This window comes from Aquarana catesbeiana, linkage group LG11 (genome assembly GCF_042186555.1).
Source record: "Aquarana catesbeiana isolate 2022-GZ linkage group LG11, ASM4218655v1, whole genome shotgun sequence".
Classification (NCBI taxonomy): Eukaryota; Metazoa; Chordata; class Amphibia; order Anura; family Ranidae; genus Aquarana; species Aquarana catesbeiana.
This window is the reverse complement of record NC_133334.1, coordinates 234,129,346-234,147,691: the sequence shown is the minus strand read 5'-3', so window position 1 is coordinate 234,147,691 and position 18,346 is coordinate 234,129,346. Positions and strand designations below refer to the sequence as shown.

Here is an 18,346-nt window from a genome sequence, read left to right as displayed (position 1 = left end):
GATGTAGGAGGGAGCTGTGGCTGGTGTCTTTAGCAAAAGCTTCTGGGCTATTTGAATCCAGACCCCAGGGGAGATTATCTCAAATGCCCAGAAACCATCTGGCTGGGATTGGGGATTTTTGACTCACCGTTGTCGTCTTCCCCTTTTTCCACAGCCACCGGGCTTGCTTTTCCATCCTTATGGTCCACACGCAAGGAGGATAGCCGCCAAAGTGCCCCCCCCCCCACAACTGCTGTCCCTTTAGGGAGCTGCAAGGTTAGGCTGTGTCCTGCACTGTCCAGTCAGTATATACACATGGGGGGGGGGGGGGGGGCAATGCCGTACGTTCCTCATTCCCATGAGGTGGTTTAGGCAGACATTCACCATAGTAAACTATGAAGGAGGATGTGGGCGCCTGCTCCTGCTGACTCTCAGCCTTCCCTTCTGGGTAAGAACGCGGGTCGTTCAGGCGGTGCCCTCCCCAGCAGCCCACGCAAGCTACCAGGGACCCAGGAGTCAGGGGATACGATCCCCCTGGAAAGAACCGATGGCCAGCACCCCCATCTGAACGGACGTCCGGACAGGTAAAAGGGGGAGACAGGATAAAGGCCCCTGAAGTTCTGGGGACACCACTGTACCCAGGGGCCTTCAGCTCTCAGGGGGGCTTTCCCAGTTTCTGCTGCCCCCCCTGAGGAAAGGATAGGGGAACCCCCCCCCCGGGAAGGATAAATATATCCCGCCAGACCCAGAGGCTTCCCAGGCATTTGGTCCGGCTCCCAGGGGGAGACCACCAGCCCCAGGCTTCGGTCATTTGGAAAAAAAAAAAAAAACAAACAGTTTCGTCGTGTAGGGAGAAACACAATCAAAAACTGAGGATCAGGGGGAAGGGTGTGGACTTAAAACAGCTGTTGATTGATTGTGTTTCCTGTGGGGAGGAGCCTCTCATCTCTCAGGTGTGCCGTCCTGGAAGATGACTTGAGAAAATTAATTAATGATAATTAAAAAAAAATGTAAGTGCCCCTGTCCCTAAAAGGAGACTGCACGTGTCGGTCCTCCATTCATGCAAACAGCGATCATTCCATACATGGGAGGCCATCACTAAGCATGTCAGATCATGGGCAGCAATTCCAGCACTAAACCTCCTCTGTAAATTTAACGTTGTAACCTGTAAAGGCTTTTAAAGCACCGCCAATGGATATTAAAATTTACGCTGTTTGTCGCCATTGCACAGGCGTGCGCAATTTTGAAGCATGACACATTTTGTATCCATTTACTTGGCGCAACATCTTTTACAAAGCATTTGGGTTATGTAGTATGCTTTTTTGCACCAAAATTTTAAAAAGTGTATTCTTTACAAAAAAAAAAAAAAATAGCATTTGAAAAACCGCTGTGCAACAAAAATTTCAAAACCCAACATTTTATGCTCTAGCGCCTCTGCTTTAAAATAAAATTAAAATTTCACTAACATATACACACATATATATATATATATATATTTTTTTTTTTTTTCTTTCAAGGTTCTAAACTAATTTTAGCAAAACTTACTGATTTTTAAAGGTAAACAAGAGTGTCATAAAAAGGCCTGAAGGTCAAGTGGTTAAAATCGCATTGCCTTCACATTGCATATATGTGAACAGCCTCCAAAGAAAATAAGGTTATTTCACTTGTCATGCGATTCAATGCATTCTGGAAGGTATCAGTGTGGACCAAGGCTTACTTATACCTGCTGATCTGCCTTTTGGATTGTGGGATTTATATGCCTCTTGTCTACTGGTGTATGCGAGTAGCCATATAGTTTATTTATTCTTATAATAAAGTGTGAGCTTTCTTCACTAGGCCAGTGCGCTCAGCTTTATTCATATTGCTGGTTCTCCCTGATGGAAGAGCAGTAAGCCATTCAAGTTTTATCACTGATTTTATGGGTGTTGTGAGGCTACAATATATGTGACACTTTGATGCTGCTGGAAAGCACCTTGGAAATGGTGGTTTCTATGGACATGCATCTCAAACTGCCTTTCATGCTTATCTTTGACTCTTTGTATTGTCTGGTACTTTCTTCAATCATTGCCAGCACTCAAGCCCCGAGGAAGGGAGAATTGTGACCCCTCCATTTTAATTTTTTTTTAACGCAATTTATAATAGGACCCTGAAACCTTTACACTGAAAAAAAAAAAAAAAAAGAAGGATATTAACAAAAAAAAAAAAACCCACACAAAAAGAAAGATATTTATATAGCAGAGTGGAAGAGGGTTGGAGAGGAGGAAAAGTTTATTTTCAAGGTGAAGATCCGCTTTAAGTTGGGGAGGTTAAACCACAGCTGAAATGTGCGTTTTTTACCGTCCCCCAAATGCAAGCCTAAATGATCTCATCCTTTGTTCATGAAAAAGGAACATATTTCAAGTGATTAGTAATGAGATTAGATGATAGAAACAGATGCAATCAATTACAAGCGATGGTAAATTAAGATTGCATCTATCAATCAAATGCCACTTCCCCGTGGTATGGGAAGCCGATTACAAATAGATTATTCTTAGCCAGGGAGATAGATCGGAAAAGGAATCGATCATTTATAGAAGCATGCATGGCCACCATAAGGACACTTTGGGTGGCATTTATTAAAACTGGCGCACACAGAATCTGGTGCAACTGTACATAGTAACCAGCTTCTACCTTCAGCTTGTTCAATTAAAGCTTTGATAATAAAACCTGGAAGCCGATTGGTTACTACGTACTGCTTCACCAGTCTTAGTAAATCTCCCTCTTTGTTAGCCAAGTGTAGAAGTCCTTAGTCTAGCAGAGAAGCTCACAATCTACACTCATGCACACTAGGGGCCATATGGGGAGGAAACCAACAAAACCCATATTACTGTCACCTGGCATCCCACTAACCTCTTCCTGACCGCACTATAGCCAAAAGGCAGCTACAACGCGGTGGACCAGTTCTAGGAGGGCGTCCATGGACAGAACCACTACCCCCCCCCCCCGGCGTGCATCCGTGCACTCAATGATCTCTATATTCTTTGGTCATAGTTGCTCATAGATCGGTTTAAAGGGTCAATCACCACAGCCCTTTACCATGTGATCAGCTGTGTCCAATCACAGCTGATCACATGTAAGCAAACTTGCCTGTTGTAGGCATTCCTTTTCTAACGCGCTGCCACCGGCATATGTGAGAGGGGACATTTACGCGGATCATCAGGCACTGATAATCAGTGCAGCCCATCAGTGAAGGAGAAAATGTTTTTTTTTCTAAATTTTCAGCCTTTTTTTTTTTTTTTTTATCTTTTGCTAAACAAACAAAAAAAAAAACAGTGGTGATTAAATATCACCAAAAGAAAGCTCTGTCTCAAAAAAATTATACAAAATGTCATCTGGGTACAGCATTGCCTGACCACGCAATTGTCAAAGTGCGACAGCACTGAAAGCTGAAAATTGGCCTGGGCAGGAAGGGGGTGAAAATGCCTGGTGTTGAAGTGGTTAAAAGGGCAGTAGACAGATTCTAGATATAGATATATCAGCCATAACATTAAGACCACCCACCATAACCCATGAAGGCATGGACTCCACTAGAACTCTGAAGGTATGCTGTGGTATCTGGCACCAAGTCCTCAGTACAGGTCCGGCCCCACCATGGCACTCGGTGGGACCATGGGTCCCGAGCGGCACTTTCAGGGGGACGGCAAACAGCCTCCCAAGAGCAGTGAGAGAACTGCCGCCCGCCAGCAAGCCTGTTCCGCTGCTAATCCCACTGTGAGGAGCCCGGCACCACTGCTGTTAGAGGTGACAAGAACGCTGCATGCGGGAAGAACACTCTCTGCCCGGGGGAAGCAGTCAGCGGGTGAGGGAATGGGCAGGCCAGTCGGCAGGTGAGCGGCCTTGCTGGCCAGTCAGCGGGCCGAAGGGCGGGGGAGCAGAAAGATTACATCATCTCTCACCGCCCGCACTGCATCACTGCAGTTCCGCCCTCACTGTCCAGCCGCGGGCAGCAGAGAGATTACATTATCTGTTACCTGCCTTCACTCTGGGACACAGCAAGTGACAATCCACAACATGTGGCAAGTGACAATCTGCATCTGGTGGCAAGTGACAATCCGCATCTAGTGGCAAGTGGCGTGGCAAGTGACAATTAGCAACAAGTGGCAAGTGACAATCCGCATGTGGTGGTGGAGTCCGAATCAAAACTTTAAAGTACAAACACACATCACAAGTTGTATGAGACATGAGAGCCTGAGAGGGACTTGCCACTTACAGACCGGAAGGATTTGCCCCCTTAATGACTGGGACATTTTTTGCGATACGGCGCTGCGTCACTTTAACTGAAAATTGCGCGGTCGTGCAATGCTATACACAAATAAAATTGACGTCTTTTTTTCCCACAAATAGAGCTTTCTTTTGGTGGTATTTAATCACTTCTACGTTTTTTCTTTTTTGGGCTATAAACAAACAAAAAAAAAAAAAGCGACAATTTTGAAAAAAACCTTAATTTTTTTTACTTTTTGCTATAATAAAATATCCCAAAAAAAATTTTAAAAAACCCACAAAATGTCTTCATCAGTTTAGGCCAATATGTATTCTTCTACATATTTTTGGTAAAAACAAAAACGCAATTAGCGTATATTGATTAGTTTGCGCAAAAGTTATAGCGTCTACAAAATAGGGGATATATTTATGCCATTTATTTATTTTTACTAGTAATGGCGGCGATCTGTGATTTTTAGCGGGACTACGACAATGCAGTGGACAGACAGGACACCTGACACATTTTTTGAACCACTGATATATATACAGCGATCAGTGCTATAAAAATGCACTGACTACTGTATAAATGTCACTGGCAGGGAAGGGGTTAACACTAGAGGGTGATCAAGGGGTTAAATGTGTTCCCTGGGAGGTGTTTCTAACTGGGGGGGGGGGGGGGGGGGTTGGCTGTTCCTAATACCTAGGAACAGCAGATCTGTCTCTTCTCCCCTGTCAGAATGGGGATCTGTCTGTTTGCATTGACAGATCCCTGTTCTGGCTCTTTGGAGCTGCGGGCCACGCGCAGATCCTTTATTACCCCTATATACATGTATAGAGCCATGATAGGTCCTCTTTATACATGTATAGAGCCATGACAGGTCCACTTTATACTTGTGGCTTGTAGTTCTCAATGAACTACTGCAGCACTAGTGAGTTCTGGGTTAGTTCATTGAGGCTTCCTGGTAATGTGTAACTGCTTGGCTGTATGATGTATGGCCACAGAACCTGCAAGAGCCCTGCATATCACCCATGTTCTGCTGATCTTGGGTGCAAGGCTTTCCAGGTTCCCAATAAAAAAAATAAAATAAATGCTAATTTTTTCAAAAAGATGTGCATTTATTTTATTTTTTTTAAAAGGTGAAATTATCCTTTAAAAGGGGTTGTAAAGGCAGAAGGTTTTTGATCTTAATGCATTCCTTTTTTGTCCAGCGATGTCCATGAGTTTCTCAGCTGTCCGGGATTCTCCCTCCTGATTGGCTAAGATACAGCAGCAGCACCATTGGCTGCTACTGTTTTCAAAGTCAGCTAGCCAATCAGGAGAGAGAGGGAGTGGGGCCAGGTTGGGGCTCTGTGCCTGAATGGACATGGAGCAGTGACTCAGCTCGGGTGCCCCTATAGCAAGCTGCTTGCTGTGGCTGAACAGGAGGGAGGGGCCAGGATCACAGAAGAGGGACCAGAGAAGAGGAGGATCCGGGCTGATCGGTGCAAATCCACTGCAACAGAGCAGGTAAGTATAACATGTTTGTTATTTTTATAGGAAAAAAAAATGGAGACTTTACTATCACTTTAAAGCATTAGATCAGGGCTTGACAATTCATTTGCTTTGAATCCAGAAGCCAGCTAAAAAAGTTAGAAGCCTGTAATTGTGCCTGTCAGAATTGCCAATTACAAGCTCTCCTTTCCTCATGCTGTGACAGCACGTGAGGAAAGTACTGCCGATAACCAGCAAGTCCGTTTACAATGTGACCAGCTGTAATTGGACACAGCTGATCACATAATAAAGGACCACTGTGATTGGCCGTTTACCTTGATCCGTAATCAGCTGTCTGGCGGAAAGCACGCCTGGGGGGCGTGGTTCTAGGAGGACATGAACTGCAGTGCCATTAACTGTAGTGCCCTGATTACAATAGAAATACAGTGCCACCAATCAGTACCCATTAGCGATGCCAGTTAGTGCTGGCAATCAGTGCTGCCCATCACCGCTGTCGATCAATGCCCAGTGTCACCATCAGTGCCACCTATCAATGCCCATCAGTACCGCCTAGCAGTGCCATATAGCAGTGCGGCATATTAGTGCCTCCTCATCAATGCCACTAAATCAGTGCCCACCAGTTCAGCCTATCAGTGCCACCTCATCAGCGCACATCAGTGAAGGCAAAAAATTACCTGACAGATAAAAAGTAAAGAACACATTTTTTTTTCAAAATTTTTGGTCTTTTTTTTGTAAAGAATAAAAAACCCAGCGGTGATTAAATACCACCAAAAGAAAGCTCTGTGTGAAGAAAATGATAAAAAATTAGTTTGGGTATGATGGATGACCGGGCAATTGTCAAAGTGTGACAGCGCGGAAAGCCGAAAAATTGGCCTGGGCAGGAAGGGGGAGTAAGTGCCCTGTAGGCAAGTAGTTAATAGTCGCACTCCCAGAACTAACAGACCCTGCGGTCAGCAACCAGCTGCCTGGCGCCCAGAGGGGCACGTCCGAGGCTTCTGCCAATCGTTTTCGGCAATTTGAGCTCCAGTAGTTCTTCTATTGGATGGGATGACATGGCCCAGCCTTCATTCCTCATGTGCCTCAGTGAGCCTCGGCCGCCCCACATCCCTCTCACCGGTTTTCCTTCCATGGACACGTTCGGTCGGTCGGTCCTGACCGCCAACATCCCACAGGAGCTGCAGAGAGGATCTGACCCCCGTCATCCAATCATTACAGGTTGGTCCTCGTCGGAGTCACTCAAGTCTTTACACTTGCCCATGTTTTTCTGCTATCAACTTCAGGGACCACATGTTCACTTCCTGTTCCTGCCTAATATATCCCGCCTACTTTCAGGTGCCGTTATAATGAGATAATCAACGTTCACTTTACCTGTCAGTGGTCATAATGTTATGGCTGATGGGTGTGTATATATATATATATATATATATATATATATATAATGTATGGGCAGACACCCCCTCCCCTCCCCCATACTGACAGATCTACATCACCCATGTCTGTCCTATGATCCAGATCCTGTGGTCACCTATATATTGGATCCACACCATTATAGATATATATATATATATATATGAGATATGATATAATAATAATTCCCCCTCCTCCCCACGTGATGTGTGTGGGATGGCAGACTCTCCTCCTGTGCCCAGTGATATCAGACAAAGGACGGACACACAATGACGGGCAGGGCTCAGCCATGCTGCCAGGCGCTCCGCACACCTCCAGGCTCCTGTCACCACCATACGGGGCCCCTTCTCTTACCGTCACCAGGCTCCCCCACTCCTCCGCGCACTTCCTGTTTCCTTTCCTTCTTCTCTGTTGCTTCAAGCCGAGACCAATCCCGTAGTGACGACCCGGGAAGTAAGCTGAGACTTCTGCGCATGCTCACCAGCCCTTTTTTTTTTTTCCCTCAGTCTCGCACAGCCTTGAAGCCGAGGCGGCCATCTTTTCGTCAGGCGCTTTTTTGATTGGCCGGCTTTCCGTAGCGGCGGCCCGTGGTTGGTGCGCAAGTGTTGTCAGTGGCGCTTTGATTGGTCTGTAGAGGGCAGTGCGCCGCGTTTTGGTTGGCTGCCGGCTGCTGGCTGGAGAAGGCTGTGCTGAAGAGTGAGTCGGGCAAGAGAGAGGTGGGTGAGGGGGTGACACCGGGAGGTAGAGGGGGGTAATATGCCTTCTACAGGGAGTGAGAGTTGCCATGTCTGTGGGATCACTTTCCTTAGTTGGCAGCTGTGTGTGTAAGCTGGGTACACATTGGCCAAGGTGGGCATGATTACCCAGAACCCTTTGCTGCTGAAGCAGTGGCCCTGTCTGGTCAGAGGTCTGCCATACAGCTTTGCCTTGGTAGGCTGGAGAGTATTCCCTGCTGTGATAACCCACATTCAGTGGAAGCTGCCCCACCAGCCGCAGGGATCTGCCTTGATTTATAAAGGTGGTCATACACTATACAATCTGATTGTACAATCGCCTTCAGATCCACCAACAACTATGCATTACAAGTGAGCGCTTGATTGGATACAGATTGAATTGGTGGTCTAGGGTTGTCCTCATAGAGTTTTAGTAAAGTTTAAAGATTATATGGACGTTATACAATCAGATTGTATAGTGTATGGCCAGCCTTAGAGAGATCACAGTCGTTAATGGGTTGTTCATCAATGTAATGTGCAGCATAGACACTTAAAGGGCTAGTTCACCTACCTATGCAGATAAGGGGTGTCTGTATATAAAAACAAATTGTGCAGCTCTGACCAAAGTTGAATAATGTCCTTGCTATAGGTGTAAGCCATTTGCATACCTCCTGAAGCCTGAGTGGGAAACTCTTAGGACAGTGCTGAGAGACGACTCGCTGTTACTATTCTCACCCTCCAATCACAGGAGCGAGGTCTTTCTTTGATTCAAACCCCCTCACATATACACTATGTTGTCAAAATTATTGGGACACCTGCCTTTACATGCCCATTAACTTTAATGGCATCCCAGTCTGTAGGGTTGAATACTGAGTTGGCCCACCCTTTGCAGCTATAACAGCTTCAACTCTTCTGGGAAGGCCGTCCATGTGGGATCATTCTTCCAGAAGTGCATTTGTGAGGTCAGACACTGGTGTTGGATGAGAAGGCCTGGCTCTCAGTCTCCGCTCTAATTCAACCCAAAGGTGTTTTATCAGGTTGGGGTCAGGACTCTGTGCAGGCCAGTCAAGTTCCTCCACCCCAAACTCACTCATCCATGTCTTTATGGACCTTGCTTAGTGCACTGGTGTGCAGTCATGTTGGAAGAGGAAGGGGGCATCTCCAAACTGTTCCCACAAAGTTGGAAGCATGAAATTGTCCAAAATGTCTTGGTATGCTGACGCCTTAAGAGTTTCCATCACTGGAACTAAAGGGCCAAACCCAACCCCTGAAAAACAACCCCACACCATAATCCCCCCTCCACCAAATGATTTGGATCAGTGCACAAAGCAAGGTCCATAAAGACATGAATGAGTGAGTTTGGGGTGGAAGAACTTGACTGGCCTGCACAGAGTCCTGACCTCAACCTGATAGAACACTTTTGGGATGAATTAGAGTGGAGACTGTGAGCCAGGCCTACTGGTCCTCATCAGTGCCTGACCTCACAAATGCACTTCTGGAAGAATGGTCCAACATTCCCATAGACACACTCCTAAACCAAATGTGGACAGTCTTCTCAGAAGAGTTGAAGCTGCAAAGGATGGGCCAACTCAATATTGAACCCTATGGACCAAGACTGGATGCCATTAAAGTTCATGTGCGTGTAAAGGCAGACGTTCCAATATTTTTGGTAATATAGTGTACTTTCTCTCCTCTGATGCAGTAGTGCAAACACCACAACCTATAACTGGTCTTTGCAGCAAACAGCACATGGAAGGACAACGCTTGTCAAAAAACAACAAAGAAGAATTTCCAGCTCACTTGTCAGCCAGGCAGTAGCTCTAAGCTCAGCGTTGGAGAGCTCACTCCTGTGATGGTGGAGGTGAGCAGTGAGAGCCGAGATTCTCTTAGCATTGTTCTGGCAGTTTTCTAGTCAGGCTTCATGAAGTGCATAAATAGTGCGTAAATGGCCTACACCTATAGCAAGGATATTATTCAACTTTAGTTAGGGCTGCACAGTTTGTTTTTATCTACAAATGCCCCTTATCTGCATAGGCAGTTTTTTGGTAAAGGTGAACTAAGCCTTTGATAGACTGAGACGAGTTTTATCTCATCTGGTGTTGTTACCCATAGCAACCAATCAGCTCCTAGCCACAGTGGCAGTGACAGAGCAGGGAGGTGGTAAAGTAGCATGAATGAGCGAGGCTATCTTGCCAGGAGGTTGGGAGAGCGAGGCTATCTTGCTGGGTTGCAGGATGAGCGAGGCTATCTTGCCGGGAGGCTGGAAGAGCGAGGCTATCTTGCCGGGAGGCTGGAAGAGCGAGGCTCTCTTGCCGGGAGGCGGAAAGAGCGAGGCTCTCTTGCCGGGAGGCGGAAAGAGCGAGGCTCTCTTGCCGGGAGGCGGAAAGAGCGAGGCTCTCTTGCCGGGAGGCGGAAAGAGCGAGGCTCTCTTGCCGGGAGGCGGAAAGAGCGAGGCCCTCTTGCCGGGAGGCGGAAAGAGCGAGGCTCTCTTGCCGGGAGGCGGAAAGAGGGAGGCTCTCTTGCCGGGAGGCGGAAAGAGCGAGGATATCTTTCTGGGAGGTGGGAAGAATGAGGCTATCTTTCTGGGAGGTGGGAAGAGTGAGGATATCTTGCTAGGATGCAGGATGAGCGAGGCTATCTTGCCGGGAGGTGGAAAGAGCGAGGCTATCTTGCCGGGAGGCGGAAAGAGCGAGGCTCTCTTGCCGGGAGGTGGAAAGAGCGAGGCTATCTTGCCGGGAGGCGGAAAGAGCGAGGCTCTCTTGCCGGGAGGCGGAAAGAGCGAGGCTCTCTTGCCGGGAGGTGGAAAGAGCGAGGCTCTCTTGCCGGGAGGTGGAAAGAGCGAGGCTCTCTTGCCGGGAGGTGGAAAGAGCGAGGCTCTCTTGCCGGGAGGTGGAAAGAGCGAGGCTCTCTTGCCGGGAGGTGGAAAGAGCGAGGCTCTCTTGCCGGGAGGTGGAAAGAGCGAGGCTCTCTTGCCGGGAGGTGGAAAGAGCGAGGCTCTCTTGCCGGGAGGTGGAAAGAGCGAGGATATCTTGCAGGGTGGCGGGAAGAGAGATGATATCTTGCTAGGATGCAGGATGAGCAAGGATATCATGCCGGGAGGTGGAAAGAGCAAGAATATCTTGCCGGGAGGCAGGAAGAGCGAGGATATTTTTGCCGGGAGTTGGGAACAATGAGGCTATCTTTCCAGGAGGTGGAATGGATATCAAGAGGCACTGTCACATTGTCCTGCATTGTGAATATATGGGGTTATAATGAGGTTTTTGCACATGATTAGAGTTCTTTAAATGTACCAAGAATAAAAAAAAATAGGGCAAATTCAGTTGTTCTTGTTATTCATCACATAATCCATGCTAATAATGTTTTTATTTTGGCGCATTTTGCAGTCTTCAAAAATGGCTGGTAGCGAAGGGGATTTTGTCATAAACAAAAAATTTGTGACAGAATCTGAATTGGAGGAAAAAAGAAAGAAAAGACAAGAAGAATGGGAGAAGGTGCGGAAACCTGAAGATCCAGAAGGTACTACCTAAAACAAGCAATACCTATAATATTGCAGTACTCAAACTCTTATGCCCTGTACACACGCTCGGAATTTCCGACAACAAATGTTCGATGTGAGCTTGTTGTTGGAAATTCAGACCGTGTGTAGGCTCCATCGGACATTTGTTGTCGGAATTTCCAACAACAAAAATTTGAGAGCAGGTTCTTAAATTTTCCGACAACAAAATCCGTTGTCGGAAATTCCGATCATGTGTACACAGTTCCAATGCACAAAATTCCACGCATGCTCGGAATCAAGCAGAAGAGCCGCACTGGCTATTGAACTTCATTTTTCTCGGCTCGTCATACGTGTTGTACGTTACCGCGTTCTTGACGTTCGGAATTTCCGACATTTGTGTGACCGAGTGTATGTAAGACAAGTTTGAGCCAACATCCGTCGGAAATAAATCCACGGTTTTGTTGTCAGAATGTCCGATTGTGTGTACGCGGCATTAGTGTCCATTTACACTTCCACTACTTACTGCGATTTCCACTGCAACTTTACTGTGCATCTTGATGCGACTTTGGATGAGTGCGACTTTGTTATGACTTTTGGCTTGACCAGTGTGATGGTTTTGATTGTGCTCTACAAAGTTGCTAGACGTGCAGAATGGAAAAATTTTTTGTTTCGTTGGTTTCTTCATTTTCTAACGAATTCCAAATTTTCAGAACAATTCAAATTGGTCGAAAATTGATTGACCAATTCATCGGTTGTTAAGGACTTGGCGGCCGGCTTCCCAGCCCGCTCCTTAACAACCGATGACTCATCAGCTGTCAGCGGGTTTCCTCACTGAATGTAAACAAAAGAATACCGGTCTCTAAAATAAAAAAATAAAAAAAACGATGTAGCCCCCCCTAGAAGTTCATACCAGACCTTTATCCGAGCGTGCAGCCTGGCAGGTCAGGAAAGGGGGATGGCGAGCGCCCCCCTCAACCATGCCAGGCCACATGCCCTCAACATGGGTAAACGGGTGCTTTGCGGCTCTGCACCCCCCTTCAAAGCACCTTGTCCCTCTTGCTAGGGACAAGGGCCTCTTCCCTGCAACTCTGGCCAGTTGTTTAACAAGGGGGCCCCCAGATCCCGGATCCCCCCCCCCCCACTCATTCACCAAAAAAGTAAATAAAAACACACACACACAAGTCCTTTATTAAAAAATAAATTAAAAAATGTCCCCAGGTGTAAATCCATCGTCCTTCACAAAGCCCGTTGCCACTGCCGACCCGAAGAAAGGAAAAAAAACACTCCAGTCCTGATGAAGGCTCCTGCTGTCTGTCAGCTCTTAAATAACCAAGGGGTGGGGGCCACCCTTATTAAAGGGGGCTTCTATTTTCTGGTAAGCGACTGGCCGCAGATCCCCCACAACCACTGGCCAGGGTTGTGGGGGAGAGGACCCTGTCCCCATCAACATGGGGACAAGGTGCTTTAAGCCCCAAAGCACCCCCCTTCCATGCTGAGGGTATGGGCCTAGTATGGTTGAGGAGGAGGAGGGGGGGGGGGGCTTGCTCACCGACTTTTGAGGGTTTACATTGAAGTCTATGAAAGTTGGACCAAAGTAGTGCAGGAATTACTTTAAAGTCGCTGCCACTTTAAGTAGCACAGATATGAACGGTACTCATTGGGAAACATGGGGTGTGACTTGTCATGTGACTTTGGGGTCCAAAGTTGCATGACAAGTCCCATAAGTGTGAATGGGGCCTTACCTGATTACTGTGAAATACCTGACAGAGCTTCCCACCCTTCCACAGTCTAATTAAAATATATATATATATACTATTCATGCCCCTGTTGGAGAGATTTTGCTAATTTCTTGTCTTGATGACCGCATAGGGAATAAGGAAAATCTCCCCAAATGGCTACAGAGATTGTAACCCTATCCAGAAATAAACCATTTTGGCTGGCTTTATATTTTGGCAAACATACCCATCTTGCAAGGTTTTTTCTTGCCTAGGTAGGCCATCCCGGTCCCTTTCCGGCCCCATATCTGGGTGCAGGGGATTGCTAATCAAGCACTGCAGATGCACTTGGCCATTCCCCTTGTACAGACGTCACTTCTCTTCTGGATCCTAAAAGATCCCTGCCTCTGGACAGCCAATAGAAAATGCCCAATTTACCTTTGCTTCTGCAGGCAAGCAAGTAAAAATCTGCAAGACAATTTGCTAAAACCAATACAGAGTACACAGTATAGGTGACATGAAGAGGAATACATTTAGACACTTATATGGCATTACCATAATGTAATAAGCTCCTATTATCTGAAATGATTAGTATGGAGACCCGTATTGGCTATGTGTGGGGGGGAGTGCAGACCCCATTACGGTGTAGATGACCCCATTCTGCCCTCTTAAAGGTTTATAAGGACCATAATACAAATGTCTGGTGAGTCCTTGATTTGAGTGACTTGAAATGAATGCCATTATTATACTGTTGCTGCAAATTGTGTTATGGTGTTTATTAGCTGGAGATTGTAATTGAATTCTTTTCTCCAGAATGTCCAGAGGAAGTGTATGACCCTCGTTCTTTATATGAGAAGCTACAGGAACAGAAGGAGAAGAAACAGCAAGAATACGAAGAACAGTTTAAATTCAGTAAGTAACCATGTAAGTCATGCCAGTTACTTTTATAAGAAAATGTTTCAATTGGTGAAGAAGAAGTAAAACGGCAGATATGTCTGGCATCACTTTAATCCTACGGAACAAAAAGATAAACAATTGGTTCTTTACTCAACCTGGACTAGCCAGAGCTCTAGATTGCCCAGTGGCACTTGACCATTTCAGAAAGGACTATACACTTGTATGCCCATCCACATCCAAAATGTTATGCTTTATCATTGTGGTCAGTTTACGTTAATCAGTTAACGGGATAGCTGTATGCTTCGTAGTTAGTGCTTACAAACTGCATGGAAAATCAGCAATGCAAGCCTTATTTAGATGAGCAAATTCATCAGAGTGACTCTACTTAACTTTAGACCAGTGGCGGCTGGTGCTTAAAATTTTTGGGGGGGCACAAACAGACTGAAAAAAAAAAACAAACGCAGCCACTGTGCCCATCAAGCGCAGCCACTGTACCCATCAGCTACTGTGCCCCATCAATTGCTGCCAGTGTGCCCCATCAATTGCTGCCAGTGTGCCCCATCAATTGCTGCTACTGTGCCCCATCTATTGCTGCTACTGTGCCCCATCTATTGCTGCTACTGTGCCCCATCTATTGCTGCTACTGTGCCCCATCTATTGCTGCTACTGTGCCCCATCTATTGCTGCTACTGTGCCCCATCTATTGCTGCTACTGTGCCCCATCTATTGCTGCTACTGTGCCCCATCTATTGCTGCTACTGTGCCCCATCTATTGCTGCTACTGTGCCCCATCTATTGCTGCTACTGTGCCCCATCTATTGCCGCTACTGTGCCCCGTCTATTGCCGCTACTGTGCCCCATCAAATGCTGCCAGTGTGCATCGCCTGGGAGTCTGGACTTGCCTGTCTCGCAGCGAGTCACGGTGGCGTCCTCCATGCCCGCGCTCCTCAGTGTCTCTCTATCAGGCGTCAAATCACAGCGCCTGTTGTTTCAGCCAATCAGGTGACAGGTAACCAGACCCGAGCACCTATTGGCTGAGAGGCGGGTCAGCGTTAGGAAACCGATTTATTCGCTTTCCTAACACAACACTGAGTAAACAGTGAACGCACAGCATTGCGCCTGCTGTTTACCATTTTATAAGCCTATTAGAGCCTACGGCTCTAATCAGGACGCCTATTAGAGCCCACTGCTCTAATCAGGCGCTTCCAAAAAAACCCCACCGCTGTAATTCAGATGCCCGGCGCCCGACAAGGGGCCGGACACCTGAATAGGGGGCGGCAGCGGCGACCATAGATGGATTCATGCAATGCATGAATCCATCTATGGTGAGAGAGAGGGGGTGGTGCTCCTGCGCCCTTTATGGATGCACCACCACTGCTTTAGACTTTTTTTATTTTCAAGCAAGACCAGTCTATAAGCACATCACACTTGTGATGGTGGGGGTGAACAGTAACAGCTGGGAGTGTTCTAACAACATCGTAGGAACAAGGCAGGACAGGGGATGCCATCTCTGGGAGTTTTTTAGCCAGGTTTCGGAAGGTATGTAAATGGCTATATACCTATAGCAAGGGCCATTATTCAACTTTAGTCAAAGATGCATAGCATAAACAAGAGATAAAATAGTTCGCTAGGCTACACCTCCGTATAATGGATCCAGGGGGACAATTCATTCCACAACCTTGGATCGGTATTTACCGTCACTCCAATTAATCCACAAAGGGAATGGGCACTCCAATTAATCCACAAAGGGAATGGGCACTCCAATTAATCCACAAAGGGAATGGGAGTGTGTTCCTCTAGATTACTATCAGCATATACATAAATGGACAAGGAGTCCACAAGAATTTGTCAACAAGGAACAACCAGTATTACAAAAATACAGAAAGCTTTATTGAAAAAATCAATATCTAAATGAATACAAAAACTATACCTCCACCATATGTTCAATTAAAATATAACATTGTACACAGGTAGCTACCAGGGACACTCATCCATCCACTTGCATACTGATACAGTGGGGAGGGAAAGTATTCAGACCCCCTTAAATTTTTCACTCTTTGTTATATTGCAGCCATTTGCTAAAATCATTTAAGTTCATTTTTTTCCTCATTAATGTACACACAGCACCCCATATTGACAGAAAAACACAGAATTGTTGAAATTTTTGCAGATTTATTAAAAAAGAAAAACTGAAATATCACATGGTCCTAAGTATTCAGACCCTTTGCTCAGTATTTAGTAGAAGCACCCTTTTGATCTAATACAGCCATGAGTCTTTTTGGGAAAGATGCAACAAGTTTTTCACACCTGGATTTGGGGATCCTCTGCCATTCCTCCTTGCAGATCCTCTCCAGTTCTGTCAGGTTGGATGGTAAACGTTGGTGGACAGCCATTTTTAGGTCTCTCCAGAGATGCTCAATTAGGTTTAAGTCAGGCCTCTGGCTGGGCCATTCAAGAACAGTCACGGAGTTGTTATGAAGCCACTCCTTCGTTATTTTAGCTTTGTGCTTAGGGTCATTGTCTTGTTGGAAGGTAAACCTTCGGCCCAGTCTGAGGTCCTGAGCACTCTGGAGAAGGTTTTCGTCCAGGATATCCCTGTACTTGGCCGCATTCATCTTTCCCTTGATTGCAACCAGTCGTCCTGTCCCTGCAGCTGAAAAACACCCCCACAGCATGAGCTTACACTAGACTCTATGCACAAGCATACCTGTAACTCTCAATTTTGCCTCAGAACTTGGTCTGTTGAATTTAAAAATAACAGACTTACTTCTCAGATCACTGGGTGAAAATAAAGGGGACAAAAGTCAAAGAAAACTAATGCAGCTACCACATTTAAAGATTGGTAAGATGCAATATATACATTTTTTTGCTGTAAGGCAGCATCATTTCCATTTTATTACATTCAGATGGTTTTATGTGCTGTTTACTTGTCATTGTACTTTAACTTTCCATGCAAAAAATATTATGGTGAAATACAGATGTTTTGTAAAATGAAAAATGATTATTTCACCTTTCTTTTAAATAGGGTCCTTTAGCGTTTCCAAATCTTTTCTTACACTAAACTGTGTGTTTGCATTCCTTAGAAAATATGGTGCGAGGCTTAGAAGAAGATGAAACAGCATTTTTAGATGAAGTTTCAAGAAAACAGGAAATGTTGGAAAAGGAGAGAAGAGAAGAAGAAAAGAAGGAATTAAATGAGTTTCGAATATCCTTTTTTGTATATTTTCATGCAGCTGAAGGGTTTTAAAAACTGTATCAATATAGTAGTAATTGCATTTCAGTAAGCAGAGCCCTTCCAAAACCGCGTTCATGATGTGTCCTTGCCAACAATCCTGCTTCTGGCACGATAAGGGTGTTTCTAGGTGGGTCCAGACAACTTATTTTTGCATTTTTAAATGTTATGCTGTGTACATACGACCGGACTTTTTGTCGGACTGAACTCCGACGGAGTTCCAACGAAACGGACTTGCCTACACACGATCACACCAAAGTCCGATCGTTTCGAACGTGATGACGTACGACCGGACTAGAATAAGGAAGTTGGTAGCCAATAGCTGCCCCTGCGTCCTTTTTTGTCCGTCGGACTAGCATACAGACGAACGGATTTTTCGATCGGACTCGAGTCCGTCGGAAAGATTTGAAACATGTTCCATTTCTAAAGTCCGACAGATTTTTCGACAGAAAAGGTCAGATGAAGCCCACACACGATCGAATTGTCCGACGGATTCGTTCCGTCGGATTAGTTCGGTCGAAAAGTTCGGTCGTGTGTACACGGCATTAGATGAAGGAAAGTTGTATCATTGAAAGGTGGAAAGGCAATATTTGTACTAATTCTCACAGCAGTAGTAATCAGGGGTTTCAGGCTGTGAAAATAAGACATCATACTTTAACACTTTAGCAAACATTGGTTCTGAGTCATTTTGGTTGCACACAAGAAATCTGTATTGAGAGAAATATGAAGGCTGCATTTGCTGGCCTCTCCTTAAAATGCAGGTTTTCTGGCTGCCATACTGATCCAGTTTATTTGGACTTTCTAAATCACTGATCCTCAACCAGTATGCAGATGAAGTTTTAGATTTTTCTGTGACTTTGTAATTTGCATGCTTGTTCCAGGTCAGTGACTTGGATAGTATTAAAGACAGAGAAAGCCAGGCAACTGGTATTTGCAGATTGAGGTAAGAAGTTGCAGCTGCTTATTTCTCTCCTTTAGAGTTATCATTGCATATGTGTTTTTTTTTTCCTTTACCGAATGGGTGAACAGGCAATGTTCCGGCTGAATGACGAATGTTTGCTCAGCTCGAACTGTTCACCCATCTCTAATGACCAGTACAATAGGAGCAGAGCAAGAAAGAGGAGCACTAATCAACTTTACACAAACAGGCTGGGCCCTGGCCACTGGCAACCAGCA

At 45.8% G+C, this 18,346-nt stretch overlaps 2 protein-coding genes across 5 annotated transcripts in view; one reads left to right on the top strand and one right to left on the bottom strand.

Annotated features, from left to right (window-relative positions):
- RSPRY1 (ring finger and SPRY domain containing 1) overlaps nucleotides 1-7,630 on the bottom strand; it is a 43,477-nt gene extending 35,847 nt beyond the window's left edge. The window contains exon 1 of the mRNA XM_073605515.1: nucleotides 7,472-7,630. The gene's annotated coding sequence lies outside the window, so the exon portion shown is untranslated. The remainder of the gene's footprint in view (nucleotides 1-7,471) is intronic.
- Nucleotides 7,605-18,346, top strand: part of PSME3IP1 (proteasome activator subunit 3 interacting protein 1) — a 31,470-nt gene continuing 20,728 nt past the window's right edge. For 2 of the 4 annotated variants that reach the window (XM_073605518.1, XM_073605517.1), the window contains exons 1-4: nucleotides 9,668-9,691; nucleotides 11,214-11,346; nucleotides 13,855-13,953; nucleotides 17,022-17,144. In XM_073605518.1, the coding sequence (XP_073461619.1) occupies nucleotides 9,683-9,691; nucleotides 11,214-11,346; nucleotides 13,855-13,953; nucleotides 17,022-17,144 (364 nt within the window). In that variant the 5' untranslated portion in view covers nucleotides 9,668-9,682. Of the gene's footprint in view, nucleotides 7,834-9,667; nucleotides 9,692-11,213; nucleotides 11,347-13,854; nucleotides 13,954-17,021; nucleotides 17,145-18,346 lie in introns of those variants that run through there. The other 2 variants (XM_073605520.1, XM_073605519.1) reach the window with 2 other exon arrangements.